This window comes from Ascaphus truei, chromosome 3 (genome assembly GCF_040206685.1).
Source record: "Ascaphus truei isolate aAscTru1 chromosome 3, aAscTru1.hap1, whole genome shotgun sequence".
NCBI classification, from domain to species: Eukaryota; Metazoa; Chordata; class Amphibia; order Anura; family Ascaphidae; genus Ascaphus; species Ascaphus truei.
The window spans coordinates 227,845,162-227,864,118 of record NC_134485.1 but is presented as its reverse complement, the minus strand read 5'-3'; the positions used below and the strand labels follow the sequence as shown (position 1 = coordinate 227,864,118).

At 41.7% G+C, this 18,957-nt stretch overlaps 1 protein-coding gene across 1 annotated transcript in view; it reads right to left on the bottom strand.

The window, feature by feature from the left end:
• Window positions 1-18,957, bottom strand: part of TMEM47 (transmembrane protein 47) — a 142,861-nt gene that overhangs the window by 24,104 nt on the left and 99,800 nt on the right. The window contains exon 2 of the mRNA XM_075590261.1: window positions 3,482-3,622. Within this exon, the coding sequence (XP_075446376.1) occupies window positions 3,482-3,622 (141 nt within the window). The remainder of the gene's footprint in view (window positions 1-3,481; window positions 3,623-18,957) is intronic.

Genomic DNA, 18,957 nt, shown 5'->3' with positions numbered 1-18,957 from the left:
TGTCTTTAGTCTGTTTTGGCTTTATTGTGAGTTTTAATTCTATACAGAGATCTCTGGTTTGGTGTACAGCCATTGGCGTTCCCCATGACTTGCACACCAATACATAGGCATGACAAAGTATCCCTGATTTTTATCATTTCCTTTAAATTTAGAGTTTATTAACATTCAGGAGTTTGGTGGGTGACATATTTTACCTACACTTCTTCTAGTATTCTCAACACACAATGTTGAAATGAGATTTCCTTACTCAACCAAGGGAGTTGTCTTTATAAAACGACAGTGAGATGCCCTTAAACATCTAGTTGTGTTTTATATGATATATAGAGGGATATTGAGAATTACAATTCTGAATTTTTATTTTAGAAGTTCATTTTCCTTGAATAGACCCACATTTCCAAGAAGAGCAAACCTAGTTTGCTCTTCACTGCAAAATAAATGTATTGGAGCCAGCTAATATGGGGGAAAAAAAAAAAAAATCTATGCCTATTTGCTAAAGGGCGTAGTTCAAAACAAAAATTATCCTTGCTTTATAAACAACATTAGGTTTAAATATAATATGACTCAAAGTCTATATATCAAGGCACAAAGGATTTGTGGAGTTAATATATCCAAATGTGATAGCTAACAACGCTTGTTATTTGGTGTTAACTTAAATGGCTCTTAATAAGCAATAATGGTTATCTAACCTTCATGAAAACATCCTTAAAAGGGTGTAATGTACTGTGCATCTAGCCTGCCCATCATGCATTGACTTAGAGTAAAGCTATTTGCATATTACATATAATGGGGTATTACATTTAGAAACTCTTGGTTTTTTCCTTTTTATTGGAGTCATGAAACTTACATTATAGAAAATACAAAGGTGTCCCAGCACTCACTGTCTATAACGAAAAGCTCTACTGCAAGAGTATGTCTGAAATATGCAATACGTTTTAATGAGAACACAAGGAAAAAATGACTTGGAGCTGCACATCACATTGGAAACAGAGTCTTAGGGAAAGGGAGTGGGAAAGGGAGACAAGGTGACCACACTACAAAAACAAGGAGGGAAAAACACACTAAAAGGAGGAGGGTATGTAAGGAGGTAACGACTGTTTCGAGGTACTAACCTCTTTCTTAAGCCCGTTCCCTCTGATCCAAAGGGACCCAGAGGTACTTCCCTATATCCTCACTCCCCTATATACAATGCGCCTTGACTTGCACATATTGCTTTATCTTGGACTCCTTTTGCTGTTTCTCCATTATTGCTGGATTGCTACTTCTGTGTTGCTAATAACTTTGCCTGATCTCATATACTGTTGATCCTTATTGTAGGACATTTAAGTGTTTACAGGGGGGTCTTTACTGGATCTTGATTGCTTTATTGCTGGTCTTCGTTTGCAGTATTGCTATATCTGTATTACCAATAGCCTTACCTGATCAGATATTCAGTTGTTCCTTATTGTAGGACAGGGCGCATTGTATATAGGGGAGTGAGAATATAGGGAAGTACTTCTGGGTCCCTTTGGATCAGAGGGAATGGCCTTGAGAAAGAGATTAGTACCTCGAAACGGTTGTTGCCCCCCTTACATACCCTCCTCCTTTTAGTGTGTTTTTTCCCCCTTGTTTTTGTAGTGTGGTGTCACCTTGTCTCCCTTTCCCACTCCCCTTCCCTAAGACTCTGTTTCCAATGTGATGTGCAACTCCAAGTCATTTTTTCCTTGTGTTCTCATTAAAACTTATTGCATATTTCAGACATAGGGGGTTATGCACAAAGCAATGATAAGTGTTTTTAAGTGAGATAAATGCTTTTTGGCGCAATTTATGGCGCAATTTGTTTAGCAATGACTGTGTTTTGATGATGAAAAGCCTTTTAAGCGCGATACTACAATGTTATCACTGTTTTGTGAATCGCGCTGCACGCAATATTGAGAAATAAAGGCATTTATCTCACTTAAAAACACTTATCACTGCTTTGTGCATAACCCCCATACTCTTGTAGTAGAGCTTTTCTTTATAGACAGTGAGTGCTGGGACACCTTTGTATTTTATATATGATTTAGGGGAATTAGGGTCCCCTAAGTCCCATTGCACCCTGCACACACATTATTTATCTCTCTTGAGTGCTGTCTATCACTTGTTTTATTGTTATGAAACTTACATTGTTTACAGCCATTGCTGACATAAACCTCCCTAACTACTGATCTGTGTCAAATGTAGGAAACGTGTGTTGGGCTACCTAATCTAAATAGTGCTCTAATGCTACAGCACTAATTAATCCCACTTTGCTGCATGTGTACCTCTGCAAGGGTTAAAAACCCAATTTTTTAATGTATATTTTAAATATACCGGTACTTTGTAGGTTGGGATACCTTTTAATGGACAAACATATCAGATGTACAAGGTTGACAAGACACCCTTGTATGATTGATATGTTGTCCATTAAAAGTTACTGTATTACAACCTACAAAGGCCCAGACTTAGAGATGGGCAAACCTTTTGCCAAAGTTGGAATCCATGGCAAAAATGGCATTTCTTCTTGTGGGACTTTTCATGAATTTGGATAAAAAAAAAGTTTGTTTTGCCTAACTTAAAAAAATATTTCCTGTCTTACCATGAAATTTTGGTAAAGACAAAGAGAGCGATTATGTTGCTTATATAACCCCCCAAGCACACCTCTAAACAACATGGGGGAGATACATGTGCAGAAAAAAGAGCACACCTGAGATCCATGGGAAATATGCTGTAAATACCTGGTGGGGCCACACATTGACCATCCAAGACAATGTGCAGTTCTTGGGCTACAGATTTTCTGCCACTGCATCAATATTTTCACTGCTGTTTGTTCATTGGTTACAGATCAAAATTATTTTCAAAGTCAAGTAGTTGCTATAACTGTTAGAAACAAAGAACCCTACTTATTGTAATTTTTAGATGAATATTTAAAAAAAAATAAGTAAAGAAACTGTTATTTTTTTGTAGAGCTAGGACAAAAGCTATTTTTAAATTTAATATCATTCTTCTCATTGTTGCTTCGAGGGATTACACTTATAAATTTATTCCGCTGTCTCAAGTGGTTAAAGAAGAAATGACAAAAGCAGAAAATCTTTGTGAAAATATCTGAATATAAAATACTGTATGAAATGCTGTCAGCAAAGACAAAATCATCTTCAGCAGACATGCAAATACTTTTTCAGAATAATATGCAGATAATTACAGAATTCCATTTTTAGTCAATCTGGGTTATATGAGGTTGTAATTTAAAATATAACAGTGCTATTATTGTGTGGAATTAACTTGCCTGTAGCTACAAGTGTACTAATATGCGAAACAAAATTCCTATATTTATCCTGTGCAGAACAATTACTTTAATTTGTTAAACAATGTATTCATTAGCTCCTCTTATAATAGCCAAGTCTGTGACATTCTAAAGGACAATGTACTGCAGTCCCTTTTAGGTTTGCATGGACTTAATGGTTCTGCAACAAGCTGTCTGATTTACCTGCAGCGAAAAGCATGACTGCCACTGGTCTGTAGAACCGCCTGCGAGATCCTACGCAGATGGATATCAGGCCAACAAGGAAGGCAATGAGAATGATTGCAGCACCGCCGAGGAGTAAAGCAAGGGTAGCAATCTGCCAGTCTAAAAAGAATGGGAAACAAACAGTTATGAGTGATTCACTGAAATAAATAAAATAATTGAATAGCACAACTCATATATCTAACAAAAATACAATATGGTGACTAGAAATAGCCTATTACTTTCTCTGCAGCTTTGGTTATATAGTCTCACCCAGAGTACGGTGAAGAAATGTCCAAAGAAGAAAAAAACCTACAGTATGGCACAAAAAGAACACCTTTATACAAATATATATATATAAAAAAAATTTTTTGTAGTGTAGCACTATAATTTTGGTCTGAGGAAGGGACTGCATGTCCTGAAACGTTACTATTGTTAGCTCTGATGCATCAGTACATTTGAAATCATTTGATTCCACTACAATTTGTGTGCCTCTTCCTTTCTCCTATCTTGCTATTACTTTGGATCCAGCTTTGGGACGCCAGGATCAACGGAAGGTGAGCACCAAATGTAAACTCATTTTAAAAAAATGTCTTTAAAACAGTGGTGTGCCACCTATAATCTCCTTTGTATTACTATAATTTGGGAGATTCAGATTTTTCAGATTTTTCTACAGATTGTATTATGTACTTTTTTTCTTTTTCTGACATCAGTTTATTTCTTCTATGAGCGATTAACTACCTAGAAAAGTGAAAGAAAAAGTCAATCAATTAAAAACAGACAAGTAAGGTCTGTCAAAATGTTTATAACTAAATGGTTAAAAGCTCACTCCATGGCATCTCCAACTATCAGGGGAACTTGCCTGCATGCAGTGTGATTGTGACAAATCTATTACAGAGTGCTTTTCCTGGTAATGTACAGGTTAATAAAAGCTTCAATCAGACTTAGAACTTTTGCAACTCATATTGACAGATTTATTATAAATCATTCTTCCTGGCAATGCACAGGTTATTAAGAATTTATATTAGTGTAGGGACCCTTGAACGGGGTCTGCCGTGAAGTTTGGCTCAAGGGCTTACAACAATTTGGCCAAAATGTTAAACTAAAAGACCATTTTATTTATTAGTTATTTATACATGTATATTTAGGCACTGTACCGTATATAAGTTTTTCTGGATGTGCACTGAGCTTTGTCTGTGTTTTATGTTATGTCTCTGGTTTTAAATATAAATTGCCATGCTCAGTAGCACTCCTCTGTGAAACTTATATGCTTATATATATGTTGTGGGTATTTTGGGGGTTCAATTTGAGCTTGTAGGTGTTCTGTATGTTTTATAATTCTTGTGCAGCTAGTCTTGGCTGTTTTGGAGGGTGGCAACCTCCTATCCAATTGAAGCTCACTCCCTCCCACATTTAAATGGTTAAAAGCTCACTCCATGGCATCTCCAACTATCAGGGGAACTTGCCTGCATGCAGTGTGATTGTGACAAATCTATTACAGAGTGCTTTTCCTGGTAATGTACAGGTTAATAAAAGCTTCAATCAGACTTAGAACTTTTGCAACTCATATTGACAGATTTATTATAAATCATTCTTCCTGGCAATGCACAGGTTATTAAGAATTTATATTAGTGTAGGGACCCTTGAACGTGGTCTGCCGTGAAGTTTGGCTCAAGGGCTTACAACAATTTGGCCAAAATGTTAAACTAAAAGACCATTTTATTTATTAGTTATTTATACATGTATATTTAGGCACTGTACCGTATATAAGTTTTTCTGGATGTGCACTGAGCTTTGTCTGTGTTTTATGTTATGTCTCTGGTTTTAAATATAAATTGCCATGCTCAGTAGCACTCCTCTGTGAAACTTATATGCTTATATATATGTTGTGGGTATTTTGGGGGTTCAATTTGAGCTTGTAGGTGTTCTGTATGTTTTATAATTCTTGTGCAGCTAGTCTTGGCTGTTTTGGAGGGTGGCAACCTCCTATCCAATTGAAGCTCACTCCCTCCCACATTTAAATGGTTAAAAGCTCACTCCATGGCATCTCCAACTATCAGGGGAACTTGCCTGCATGCAGTGTGATTGTGACAAATCTATTACAGAGTGCTTTTCCTGGTAATGTACAGGTTAATAAAAGCTTCAATCAGACTTAGAACTTTTGCAACTCATATTGACAGATTTATTATAAATCATTCTTCCTGGCAATGCACAGGTTATTAAGAATTTATATTAGTGTAGGGACCCTTGAACGTGGTCTGCCGTGAAGTTTGGCTCAAGGGCTTACAACAATTTGGCCAAAATGTTAAACTAAAAGACCATTTTATTTATTAGTTATTTATACATGTATATTTAGGCACTGTACCGTATATAAGTTTTTCTGGATGTGCACTGAGCTTTGTCTGTGTTTTATGTTATGTCTCTGGTTTTAAATATAAATTGCCATGCTCAGTAGCACTCCTCTGTGAAACTTATATGCTTATATATATGTTGTGGGTATTTTGGGGGTTCAATTTGAGCTTGTAGGTGTTCTGTATGTCTATTCATACATAAATCGTTCTATTTAAAAAAATTAAAACATAAACATGCAATTAAGCTATGTCTTTTGCAGTATTGTTTGATGTGATATAACACGTCATCCTTTTTTCAAACCTTTTTCTTCATTATTCTTTATTATTTCATTATTCTGAGGTACTGTAATCAGTTATGTTTTAAAATATTCATACAGTATGCACAAATGATAAATAATATACATAACTCATTATTCTGTATTACGCGAATTCTATGTAAAAAACAAAAAGAAAACATATACAAATACTGCATAATTTATATTTGTGGTAGGCAAGATAAATACCCAGGAAGGAATTTCCCCATGTAAACTATGCCAATTATGCACTAAACATGAGGGAATCAATTTCAAGCAGATATGCATTCCTGGCAGCCTCTATCTGTTGCATGTATGAGTTATAGTCAACAGAAAATAAAATAGCAAACACGTTATCTTTTATTCAAAACTAAAAGAAATGTTAAATTGATCAGCAAAGTGTTAAGGGCTGTTTTCAACATAATCCCTGCTGAGAGGATGTGCTACATGGTTTCTAAGGAGATAGCATAAGTAGTAATGAAGTCTGTTCTCATAATGCAATCAACTCATGCAGTTTAATGCATGTCAGAGTGTGCAGAACACTAGCAAAATCCTGCACACATATTAACTGGTTTTATTTACGATCATTGTAAAATACATGCTTCCTTATACTAAATACATAACCCCTGTACTGGGGTTGTTAACTATTATAGTTATAATTTAGTAACTACCTTCAATTTAGTTTCTTATATCTTATATTATTTCATTTCACAAAAAATATAATATTAGCATTATACTTCCTAAGTAAGTTAGGGAGTAAATACAGTACAGCATGTAAAAGAAAACATCTTATGTCAGTCTTTATGTGCAGGTAAAGCATAAATCAGCGTGTCAAAATCGTCTACACTTCACTTTTTTTTACATGACACTGCCATTAGTTTACTTGGCTCCTAGGAGAGACCTCCCTTATAAACCAACTTCCAAAAATAAACATCAGACATATGACTAGTACTGTAGTTCAACCCCCTTATCACAGGCAAGAAAGCTAAAAGTAACTTCTAAAACATTGAGTATACAAAGTGACAAAGACATGGTATAACGTTCATGAATAAAAATGAACATTTTTCAAATTCATTACTAGGTTTTTCAGTCAGAAACAATATGATGGCAGGGGCGGCAAACCATGACAAGTTTTGCTTTTGTCATTTCCTCAGGCTTGACTCATACATGTTTTTTTAGGAAACAATTTTAGTAGTGTTTTACTGAAAGATGTTGACCAGTAAATGAAGATGAAGTAAATATAATAATATACTGTCAGAATCGTTTTGATCCAAGATACAGATGCACAGGTAAAGGGAAGAATAGTGATTACGATTCTCCAATACTAAACTACGCTAAACTAATTGAACAGTGTCTAAATTTAGGAGTATTCTTAAAACTGACTCTAGTTTATCCTTTGCTCTGATAACATTTTGTAGGGTTTCGTGGTAATGTATTTTCATAGTGCTATTTGTTAATCATACTTTTGCAGACACTGTTCTAAATTGCATTAATTACATTAAATGCTAAAGTTTTTAGAAATAGCTTTTTGGTGTGCACTGGCTATTATGCGATTTTACTAGTGTGCTTGTTGTGGTTGCTATGTATCAGTGTCACTACTAGCATCCCTTAGAATTGTGTATTTTGGAAAGCGTTTTACTTGTTTAATCTCTGTTTTACCATTGGGCTTAATGCCAAGAATCACTAACCTCCTATACAGGTTATCGCACCGTGATTCCATTGATTTGAATGGGAGTTAACACGAGATCACAGTGCAATAACCTGTTGCGGTACTTAGGGTTACCAGGTGGCTTCTCCAAAAATACTGGACACAATAGTGAAAGGTGCGAAGCGTGCGAGATTCGCTGATGGGGAAGAATGTTATTTATAAATTACCTGACTCTTATGTATTTTTTTCTAAATTTCACTCCAAGTATACACCAATTTATATTGTATTTCGTAAAAAGTCTGGGGCAGGAGTACCCTCCCTAGGATTTTTTTTTTTTTTAAAGAAATAGAATATGAAATAGTGCAAATTGGTGCATTCTTAGAGTGAAATTTAGAACAAATGACGTAATGGTCATATCATATATAAATAACTGACCCGCAGTCATACAGGCCCATAACGAGCAATACTGATCTTAATGCTCCTCTCCCACAAATTCCAAGATTGTTGCACCCCTCCTCATCCTCTCACCCCACTCATCCTCTCTCTCCCCTCCTCCCCTCTCCCCTCCTCCCCTCTCCCCTCCTCCCCTCTCCCCTCCTCCTCTCTCACACCCTCCCCTCCTCCTCTCTCACACCCTCCCCTCCTTCTCTCACACCCCTCCCCTCCTCCTCTCACACCCATACTTTCATCCTCTCACACTTCTCCCCTCACCCTCTTACACCCCCACTCCTCCTCTCTCACACCCTCCCCCTCTCACACCCTGCCCTCCTCCTCCTCCTCTCTCACCCCCTCTCCTCCTCCTCTCACCCCTCCCATCAACCTCTCACCCCTCCCCTCCTCCTCTCTCACCCCCTCACCTCCTCCTCTCTCACACCCTCCCCTCCTCCTCTCTCACACCCTCCCCTCCTCCTCTCACATCCATCCTTTCATCCTCTCACACTCCTCCCCTCATCCTCTTACACCCCCACTCCTCCTCTCTCACACCCCTCCCCCTCTCACACCCTGCCCAACTCCTCCTCCTCTCACCCCTCTCCTCCTCCTCCTCTCTCACGCCTCCCATCAACTTCTCACCCACCTCCCCTCCTCCTCTCTCACCCCTCTCCCCTCCCCTCATCCTCTCTCACTCTCACTCTACTCATCCTCTCTCACCCCATCATCTCACACCTTCGCCTACTCTCCCACCCCCCTCCTCTCACCCCCCTCCCCTCATCCTCTCTCACCCCCACAGGACAGCCACAGAAAACACACACACACACACACGCACACACACACACCAGGACAAAAAATACAAGTACAGACACACAGACACACAAGGACAAAACAGAATATACACAGGACACAGCCTCACCTCTGTCTGCTCCATGCTTTCCCTCCGCTCTTTGGCCCCACCTCCAGGCTCCTGCCACCTCCAACCTGATTGGCTGCTGCTGTGTAATGCAGCCATTCAGGATGGAGGAAGCTGCCCAGCCCCCTAGCAGCAGCAGGCCTGCTCTCTCCCTTCTCGGGGGAAATCCCACGATTCCAGCCACTCCGCTGTCGGGTTACTAAATCCAGAGAGGTAATACTGGACATATACAGTACATGTCCGGTATTATCTCTCATTTTTTAGCAGAAAGTGTAACCAAATACGGGGCAGTCCGGTTCAATACCAGACACCTGGTACCTCAGGCTAGTGAAGATCCCCATAAGTGTTACAATTAACATACTACAAAAAGTAGTAGCATTTTCAAACAAATACTATTATCATTTAACTTTAAAGACATTAAAAAAGAGGATGCAGCTGTAAAATGGAACAAATGTCTGGGAATTAAGTTAAAGACTTGTCACACATATAAGACATGTAGAGGGCAAAGAAAGAGCTCTAGTTTTCACAGTTATAAAAATAAAGCTTTTGAAGGTCACTCATAGGATCAAGTGTACAGTACCTCTTCATGTGTAGTCTACAAAGTATAATGTAGCAATGTTCAATAAAGGGAGAAAACATTCAGAACTTGAAGGAAAGGATACTTGAGCCTTGCTTATCTGTAAATAAAATATGATACCACTTATCCCTTACAGGTCAAAGAAGAAAAGTATTGTTAGTGGGGAAAATAATATACTGTATAATACTGATAATATGATATACTAATGCATGAGACATTTCAGATTTTGTCTAAAATGCATTTCCGTACAGTAAATTTAAACTATATTCAATCCTCTATAGCCATATTATTTTATATTTCCTTTTATGACCGAGGTATAATTAGCATGTACTAATGGTGTTCAACATTTTTGCTTTAATGTTTTTACTACTGTATTTCAAAATATGTTTCAATTATAATTATATAATAATGTGACATATTCATCCATTTCTAGTTTGTATTTCGTCCATTTCTAGTTTGTATATCTGGTTAGATTTTGGCATTTCATTAATTGAACATAGTTATCTACAGTACATATGTATATTGAACTACAACATTACAAAATTATGCTGTTTACACTAGATACTTTTCTACATATGACTTACATACAAACTGTTATTGTATTTATATGTATTGTGTATTACTTATCTGTTGGTATATACCAGTATCTGTAAGGAATCCACACCTCTGTTTGCCTTGCCTTACAGACTTGTGCAGCCCTGGAACACTGCTCCTGATATTTACTGCAGCTCCACCCTGGGTTCACTCATTAAAGCAATGCTGTCACACGCCTCTTCTGCTATTGGTTCACTGACCTTTAAAGACAGCCTTCCCACAATGCTCCCTGCCGAGCATAGTCCTTCCTGGATGTCACCAAGTGTTCTGCCACAAGCCCCTGGCTTGTTATCTCGTTACTACTCTGTTTTGTCCTAGTTCTTGTTCCTGTGCTGAAGCATTGATTCCCAGCGTTACTTCAGCTTCCTGGTTTCCTGAGGCCAGCTACTACTCTCTCGTAGAGGCCTGCTTTCCTGAGGCCTGCTGCTATTTTCACGCAGAGGCCTTTTCCTGTGCTGAAGTGGAGGATTCTCCAGCCCGCTCAGGACTCTTGCGCTGTAGCACTGGTTTACCAGTGCTGCCAGGCGGTGTGCCCACTCCGGTCTGCCTATGACTTCCTGAGACCATTACCATGGGCCATGGTTGCCGCATGCACAGAGGCCACTCCCACGCTCACGCTCCTAAGCTGAAGCGGGGAACTCCTGACTACCTGTTGCCGAACTCCTGCTTGAACAACGTTTATCCTGATGTCTCCAATCCTGACCCTGGCTTGTCCACCGACGATGCTGCCTTCTCCAGTCCCGACCCTGCTATATACGACTACGAACTGCGCAATCCGGATCAGCCTGCGTGGTCTAAGGTCGGTGCTTTTACAACCCCACCTCAGCCACGCGGTCCGACCCAGGTTTGTGGTGAGCACAATCGTGACAGTACCATCATTTTAGTTATCATTCAGTAAACATACATAATTTATATAGAGGCACCAATGTACACAGGGTTTTATATAATTAGCAAGACACTATAGGAAGATAATGTACAACATTATAGAAGTGCATTACACCAAAAGTCAAATAATGGGAATGTTATATAACGTGGTTTGACCAGACACAATCAGGGATCTATACATTCACTAGGCAATACACACGAGTTAATCAATTAAATAGTTTATTATAACAGGATAACGACAACAGAATGTACAGTAAGAGCCTCAATAACTGACATAAAGCTTGACAAATCTGCCCAAGTGAAACGTACGTCGGGTACGCAAACAATGTGAAGTCACTGCGGTCAGTGTTTGCAGTCCATACAGAGGCGGCACATTTTATTTGAGTGCGGCTAGCTCCGCAAGCCGGGGGATGCCCCGGCATGCTAGCCGCACTCCCTCGGCGTGCCGCGCGTCATCGACGCGCGGTCACGCGTCATCGGGAGCCTGCGCCCACTGCATGCGCGTCCAGGGCTCCCCGAGGGAGCCCTGATGTCCCGCGATGTGGGGGACGGCGGCAGGGGGTTCCGGGGGACCCGGCAGCGGGAGGGAGAAAGCCCCGATCAGAGGGCGCTCCTCTGCGGCTTCGGCGCGCGCCCGGCACCCTCCGGTGCGCGCCAGGTTACTGCTGCGGCCGAGAACGGGCAAATGCTCAAATAAACTCGGCCGCAGCAGTACAGTGTTTGCATTCCCCTGCAAATCAAGCTAAGTATCACTGTGGCTTATAACGCTGCCAGATACAAGACGTTATCGTCCAAACTACTATTCTTATTGCTTGTTTTTGCTGTGTACTGACCTATTGAGTTGCATTAGTACACCGCGGGTATCCAGCCGTGAACCCGCAAGGTATAGACAAATATACTTACTTTATGTTCATCAATATACACTGCTAAGCAGATCTAGGCAGAGTGTATATCATCACCACTCGCCATTAAACTAGGCACTCTACATACCAAGTATCTTAGAGTACTTGAGTGCTTCGTGTAGTTACACCCCACTACTCCAATTTAAATTAATTTTGTTTTAGGGTGTAATAGTTATAATCTTCAACCTGCCTGTTCATTCCCCATGGCCCTAGCATCAGGGATTATTAGGCCACTAGATATCCCTTGGTAGCAGCATTAGATTTAGGGCATTCTATCAGTGGCTTTACTATCCAATTTTTGTGAATTTGCACACTTGTTATGTTTCCTGCACCTATGTAGCATCTCTCTGTTCAGATGCATGTGATTGCCTATACACATATAGGCATTTTCAGTTATGGTGGATCTAGTGTTTATATTCACCTTTGTCCCTTCTCCATTCTCTCCCCTCTCTATGTGTAACGAATGAGCCTTATATCGTGGACTCACCTTTTTGCAGCTTGTGTATTTCGCTGCTGTTCAGCAGTCTCATCTGCTTTTTGTTTCCACTGGGCTGGTTGGAGTCACAATATCTCCTTCCACCACCAGGGTGGGTGGGTGACATCCACTTTAGGCATCATTGACACAGTGCTGCCAAAATTCAGGATTCTGTGTTCTATAAGTGTCCCATTTATTTTAATTAGTCCATGGACTTAAATAAGTTATTTTAAAGATCACCATTTATTCATTACAGTGTTAGAGACTGTCTTTATACCCGTATATATTCTTGCTAGCTTTTCTTGGGGTAATACACCCATTATATACATATTGCTGCTGGTGAGTGCATGCTAACTGGGGCCTTTTCCTTAGCCCACTCTTTATCTTAAAGAGTATCTAGGGCTTAGTGTGTGCGTTCCTGTAAGAGCCTCAATCAACAAATACAGGGAATAAACACGTACCCTTCCTGCTACCTAGGAGCAGGGCACCACAAGAGCTGGATTACCCTGGTAAGCAAAAGTCCTGGTACAGACCACGCAGGTCTCCAGGGGGGAAAAAAGCAGCCTCAAAATGTTCCCAAGTCTCTGAAGATAGTCCACAGATCGGGCTGACCTGTTACACTGGGAGCCTCTAGTTCCCAAGACCTCCCAAGACTGAATACATGACTCCTATGGATACTGGCTTCATTCCACTCTTAAACAGTGGCTCTGCTTCCCCGGTTAAATTAATAGGCTTCCATTTCCAAAGATGGAAGAACCAGGGAAGACAAACCAGAGTCATCTCTTTGATTTGGGACCAATCAGGGAGCAGATGGGCGGTGAAGGGGTCCAATCAGAACTGGGGGAGGAGCTATGCTCTAGGGAGTTACAAGGAGTGGTGGGAAAAATGAATCAGCCAATCAGCATTGCATCTATGGGGCTATTGTGCTGCCACTTGAAGGCGATTTATGGCTCAGGTGCCCTGCTGAGTTTGACACTGTGATGTCTACGTTATATACAGTAGGCTGAGGATCTGGCTTTGAAGTTCCCCACATCCATACCCTGCTGATTCTTATCTCTCCAAATCCCAAGGTGCCTCGCCTATCACAAAACACATACAATAGGGAGTAACATAGCGATACACATATAGCCTGGGTCCCCCTGGTCCCCTGTTTGTCCCCTTAATTTCCATAGGCAGTGGAGGCTGTGGAGAGTGAGGGGGGGGGTGTGCAGTAGCAAGCGCAAGCGGCAGCCATTAGGAGAATAGTACAGCAGGGGAACTACAAGTCCCAGCAGCCTCAGGGGCTGCAGACCACACGTTGCCAGGCAACCAATAGGGCTGAGAGATGCATGGCAGTTAGAATTTTGACAGGTGGGGTTCTGGCAGTTAGGGGGACTGACAGATGAGCCAGGACAGAGAAAGGGATGGTAGGGTCTGGATGTCAGTGGCATCCAGACTAGGCTAGATTAACACTTTAGTTCCAAGATAGGCCCCACTCACCAAATCAGATTGTGGCTGCTACAGGGAAACCCCTAGCTAGGGACATTTCCCCTGTAGCTGTATACAGTTAGTGTATAGCACTATTTGAAGATGCCGCACAGCAATTAGCAGACTGTGGTCTGCGGCCGGACCACCAACGCTCTATCATAGACTATCAAAGGTGAGACCCTCCTACCGGAGTTCACCCCAAGCAGAGGCAGGGGCTTCGCTGACATCGACGTCACTGGATCAGTGGATCCCTTTTGCTTTTCGTCCACACCCAGGTGCTGGAGCACCTGGGCAGGTACCTCACAATGTGCACCAACAATAACACTTTCAGTTACTGTGGGCAGCGCTGTCTCACACATTGGGTGGGTTGGCTCTTGTGGACACCAGGGAGGTTGGGTGCCCAGGAGCCCCTCAGTACTTTAGAGAAATCCCATCAGGGGTGGGCACTATGGTTGGAGGGCATGGTGGCGCTACGGCCGTGCGAGGCCTATATTGTATGTGGGATAATGATTTATCTACTTGTACTGTGTACATTAAACTGTTAGTAAATACAAGATTGTGATCTTATTGCATTGGGTCCTGTGAAGGGGATATCTAGCGCTGTCAGGATCCCTCACAGGTGGAGGCGCTGTCACCAGAAGTATCAGGTATACCCCGGGCTCCCAGCAGCAGAGGTTCAGACCTCCTGTGAGCCACAGGTAAAGCACCATACACTCAGTAGCCAACACATTTCCCATAGGGTGGGAGAAACAGCGCTTCACACCCAACCGCCAAACATAATTGGGTTAGGGCCCACAACTACTCTTGAAACAAGGGTCGTGCTGGTTAACCCTATCCCTGCTTCAAGTAATCCATTATGACTGGGTCATGTACCTGGCTTCCATTTTGACGGGTCTTGGGCAGCAGATTGGCTTCACCTTTATTATGGAGATGCCATGCTGCCCTTTTAGTCACAGGGAATTAGGAAGTAGAGATGGGCGAATCCGCTCAAAAACGTTTCCCAGATTTTCTCGCATTTTCCCCTCAAAAAATGTTTTGCGGTGTAAAATCGGTTTTAATTCACACAAATTCGGCAAAAACCTCCACTGCATACAACCCGTGGACGGATTTGTAGAATCCAATCCACGGATTCAGCAATCCGTTGGTGGATTCTTAAAATTGCTGAATCAACGGATTGAATTTTAATTAAAAATTCAGAAAATGTGAATCACCCTTTTTGAGATTGATCCGTTGAAATCCGCGGACGAAAGGAACCGTCCTGCTGCGGATCCAAATTCAGCCCATCTCTATTAGGGAGTCCCTGCCCGAGGAAGAAAAGCAACAAATCTTGTCTCACTTCAAATTAATTCCACTGTACACAGCTTTGCTCAATCATTCATAGATTTATTTGATGCAGAGTGATGGTTATTGTGCCAGTACTTCTGTCATTGTAACTATCACTCTGCAACAAATAAATCTATGTATCATTGAGCCCAGCTGCATATAGTAGAATTAATCTGAAGTGCCACAGGACTCACTGCTTTTCTGGGGGATGGGAATGCATCGGGAGTGTGAGGAGTAGCCGCAGACCCAAACTAACCAAATGGTTTTGTTTAAGAGGTAAGATTTCAGCCGGGACCTGAAGATGGGAGGAATGTAAATTGATGAATGCTGGAAAGGAATTCCAAAAGTGAGACAGGTTTCAGATGTGAGAGTGCCATGGAGACAAATAGAGGAGACAGCCTTCATCAGAGCAAAAGGGATAAGAAGGGGGTATAGTGAGAAATTAGAGCCGAGATGTAAGAGGGGATAGAAGAATGAAGAGCCTTGAAGGAGAGAGGTCAAATTTGATAGTTTTTGCAGTTGATGGATGGGGAACCACTGAAGATATTGCTGGTGGAGAGAGGTAGAAACAGACCTGTAAGAAGAGAGAAAACTATAGCAACAGCATTTTGTAATACATTGCAGAGTATGGACTTCTGAGACAGGAAAGCCAAAAAGGATAAAGTTGCAATAGTTAAGTATGGAGATAATGAGGGCATGCATAAGAGTTTTAGTAGTGCAACAGAGGAAAGGGTCGATTATGGCAATGTGTGGATATGCTTTATAAAAGGTTGCCCTTCAGACATGTAGAGTTTTCTTATGAGGAAGATAAAATCACATAAATTAAATTTGGACTTTTAAATCAGCTTCTGCATGCACTTTAAGTGCATATTTTTTATTTACATTACATTGCAGCAATCATGTATGCATAGCATCCCTAAATGTGCATTGAACTACAGAAATTAAAATAAGTGCATAAAAAATAAGAGCAAACAATAAAAATTCCTGCCCTGAAGAGCTTGCTTACAGTGTAGTAAATAGCACTGTCTGGGCAAGATAGTTGGCAATTGTAAATGTGGATGTGTCGAACAGAGTACTATAGTAGTCAGTCTAAGCTACTGAACTTAATTTAGGAGGTCAGAATTAACTTGAAATAATAAGAGATGGTGCTTGGTGGGTACTGAGGGTAGGTGATATCCAGAGGTAAGGGTCAGTGAGGGAAAACAGTTTTATGCTTGAAAAATCAGAGAGAGCAAGGAGCCTTGACAATAGGTGTGCAAAGAAGACATCTAGGGTAGAAAACAGGAGGGAAACAGCAATATCCCAATGACATCTCAGCTGACCTACAGGGAAGGGCAGAAGAATACAATGAGCCATATTTATACAAAGCAGGTCTAAAGTTGTACGGCATCGTACAGTATGCTCTATGCACTTCAGGGGCTTATACAGTGTTTCACTTAGCCTGCCTAATAAATATAGCTGGTCGCCATTATGGGGAGGAAGAGAACATTGTAGTGGAATATAAAGGGGCAATACCACTCAGTATGTAATTTTTATTTATAGAATTTCTTAGTGTAATTGGCTTTTCATAATGATTTAATTAAGTTATTGTTTTGCTTATTTGTACAGTATCTTGTGAAACATGAATATGATTCACTTTTCTCAGAATTCAACTTAGATTTTGAGAACTGACATACAAGTCTTATCACAAAAAAGACATTATATAAAGATTGTAAAAACACCATATCTATTTACAACGGAAATGTTGAAAGTTTAATTATTTAAAATTATTTTTACATGTATGATAATTTAGAAAAAGGTGCCAATCAGCTAAATTTAGCATAATAACCCTTTGAGTGCTTGAAGATCCATGGCACATGAATACCACTGGTCTTCCGACAATCAACCCATTGGTGTAGCGATCAGGTAGCCACGGGCAAGCCCTCGAGGAAATGAACTGAAGATATTCCACTTCCATTACGATTGTGTTCACCTTCCATTGGAACAATGAACACGATCGCTCTCTTGAAAACTAGTACTGTAGAGCCCTTAGGCCTCGCAAAGACCGTGCTGAGCCGCGCTGAGTGGCTTTAGAAGGCACTTGCGCGCGCTTCCGCAGGCGTGCGGAGGCGTGTGGAAATGCAGGAGACAGGCAAGTTTAAATTTTGCCGCTCAGGGAAGCGCAGGTCCGGTCACGTTACTGCCAGAAGCCAATGGCAGTCCGTGACGTCGGAGCTGTGATGTGGTGCACTAGCCCCGCCTCCCGGCCCATCTCCAGGCCCGCCTCCCATCTGGCACACAAGCACGCTCGCTGACGCTCATGCAGGGACACGAAAAATCTCCTGCTTGAGCAGGAGAGCATGAGCGTCAGCACTGCCCAGCGCTCTTCACTACACTATGTCCCAGGCCTTAGAGTGCCAGCCATCATGACATGCAGGGCCTGTTAATTTCTCTGGCAGCAGAGGAGATAAAATAGATGCTGCTTTTTAAAGCAGAAAGTACTCTTCAGTGGTGAATCTTGGAGATGACTGCATTACCCAAAATTGTAATTATAGCTTAACATGTCTATGAAGAGCAGTGTATGTGTCAACTTTCTATGTTATTTCAATATGATCCTCAAGAGTGTGTGTCAATGCATGCTGTTTAAGGCAGGGGTGAGAAAAAATTTTATGCCAAGCCCCCCTTTTCATCCATGAAATTTATCGCCCCCCCCCCCCTGCCTGATGTAATCAAAATCGCATGACGTCAGTGCACGTGAACTGATTCAGCCAATGGAATCAAACCAGCTTTGTGACGCATCCGCCATGCCCCCGCCACGCGTCTACAATCTCTTGAAGCCAAGCTCACAAATTGCTTGGCCTGCAGGCGTGCGCGCTGGCAGTATACTAGTATTGGATCACTGTTTATTTTATTGTTTGCTGGCATCTGGTAATATGTTTTTTTCTGGTGCATAAAGGCAATCCATTTGAGGGGGGCATTCATCCACCTCTTTTTTACCTTCTTTCCTCCCCCCCTCTCTTTTTTCCTTCTCTCATTTGCTTTCCCCAGTGTCATCCACTCCTACCTACCAGTATTATGTATTATTTATTCCCGTTTTAAATGTCCAGGGATCAGGGATCACCAAAACCAAACTCAAGGGAGGTACTGATGGATCTCCCCTGCTGATCAATTCTCCCAAGTGACCCCCTTAACCCAAAGAATAACCCTCAGCCCCCCAAAACTCATCCTCCTCCCAAGCCACTCAATTCTGCCATCTCCGCCTGACCTTCATCCCTCCATTTAGCTGGGTGGTGGGCGCACCATTGATCTCTTCCTGGTGCTGCTGGAGCTCCCTCTGGATAGGTGATCCAGGTGCTGGAAGGCCCTGCTACCAGTGGGTGTGCAGCTCTTTGGTCTGAAAGGGGAACCACCTCCTCCCCCGCCAGAACTTCCCTCCCCTCTCCCCCATCAGCGGCAGGCACAGTAAAGCGTGCAGCTGGAACATCAATCACTCCACGGTGCCGGCCAGACCTGCAGCGAGTTTGATGTCACTGCGCTTGGGTGTGCTCTTCCTCTGGCCTCTTTGGAGCCATTTCTCTTCAGCCGCAGTACCTCCACAGGCCCCGCGCACCTTTATGTT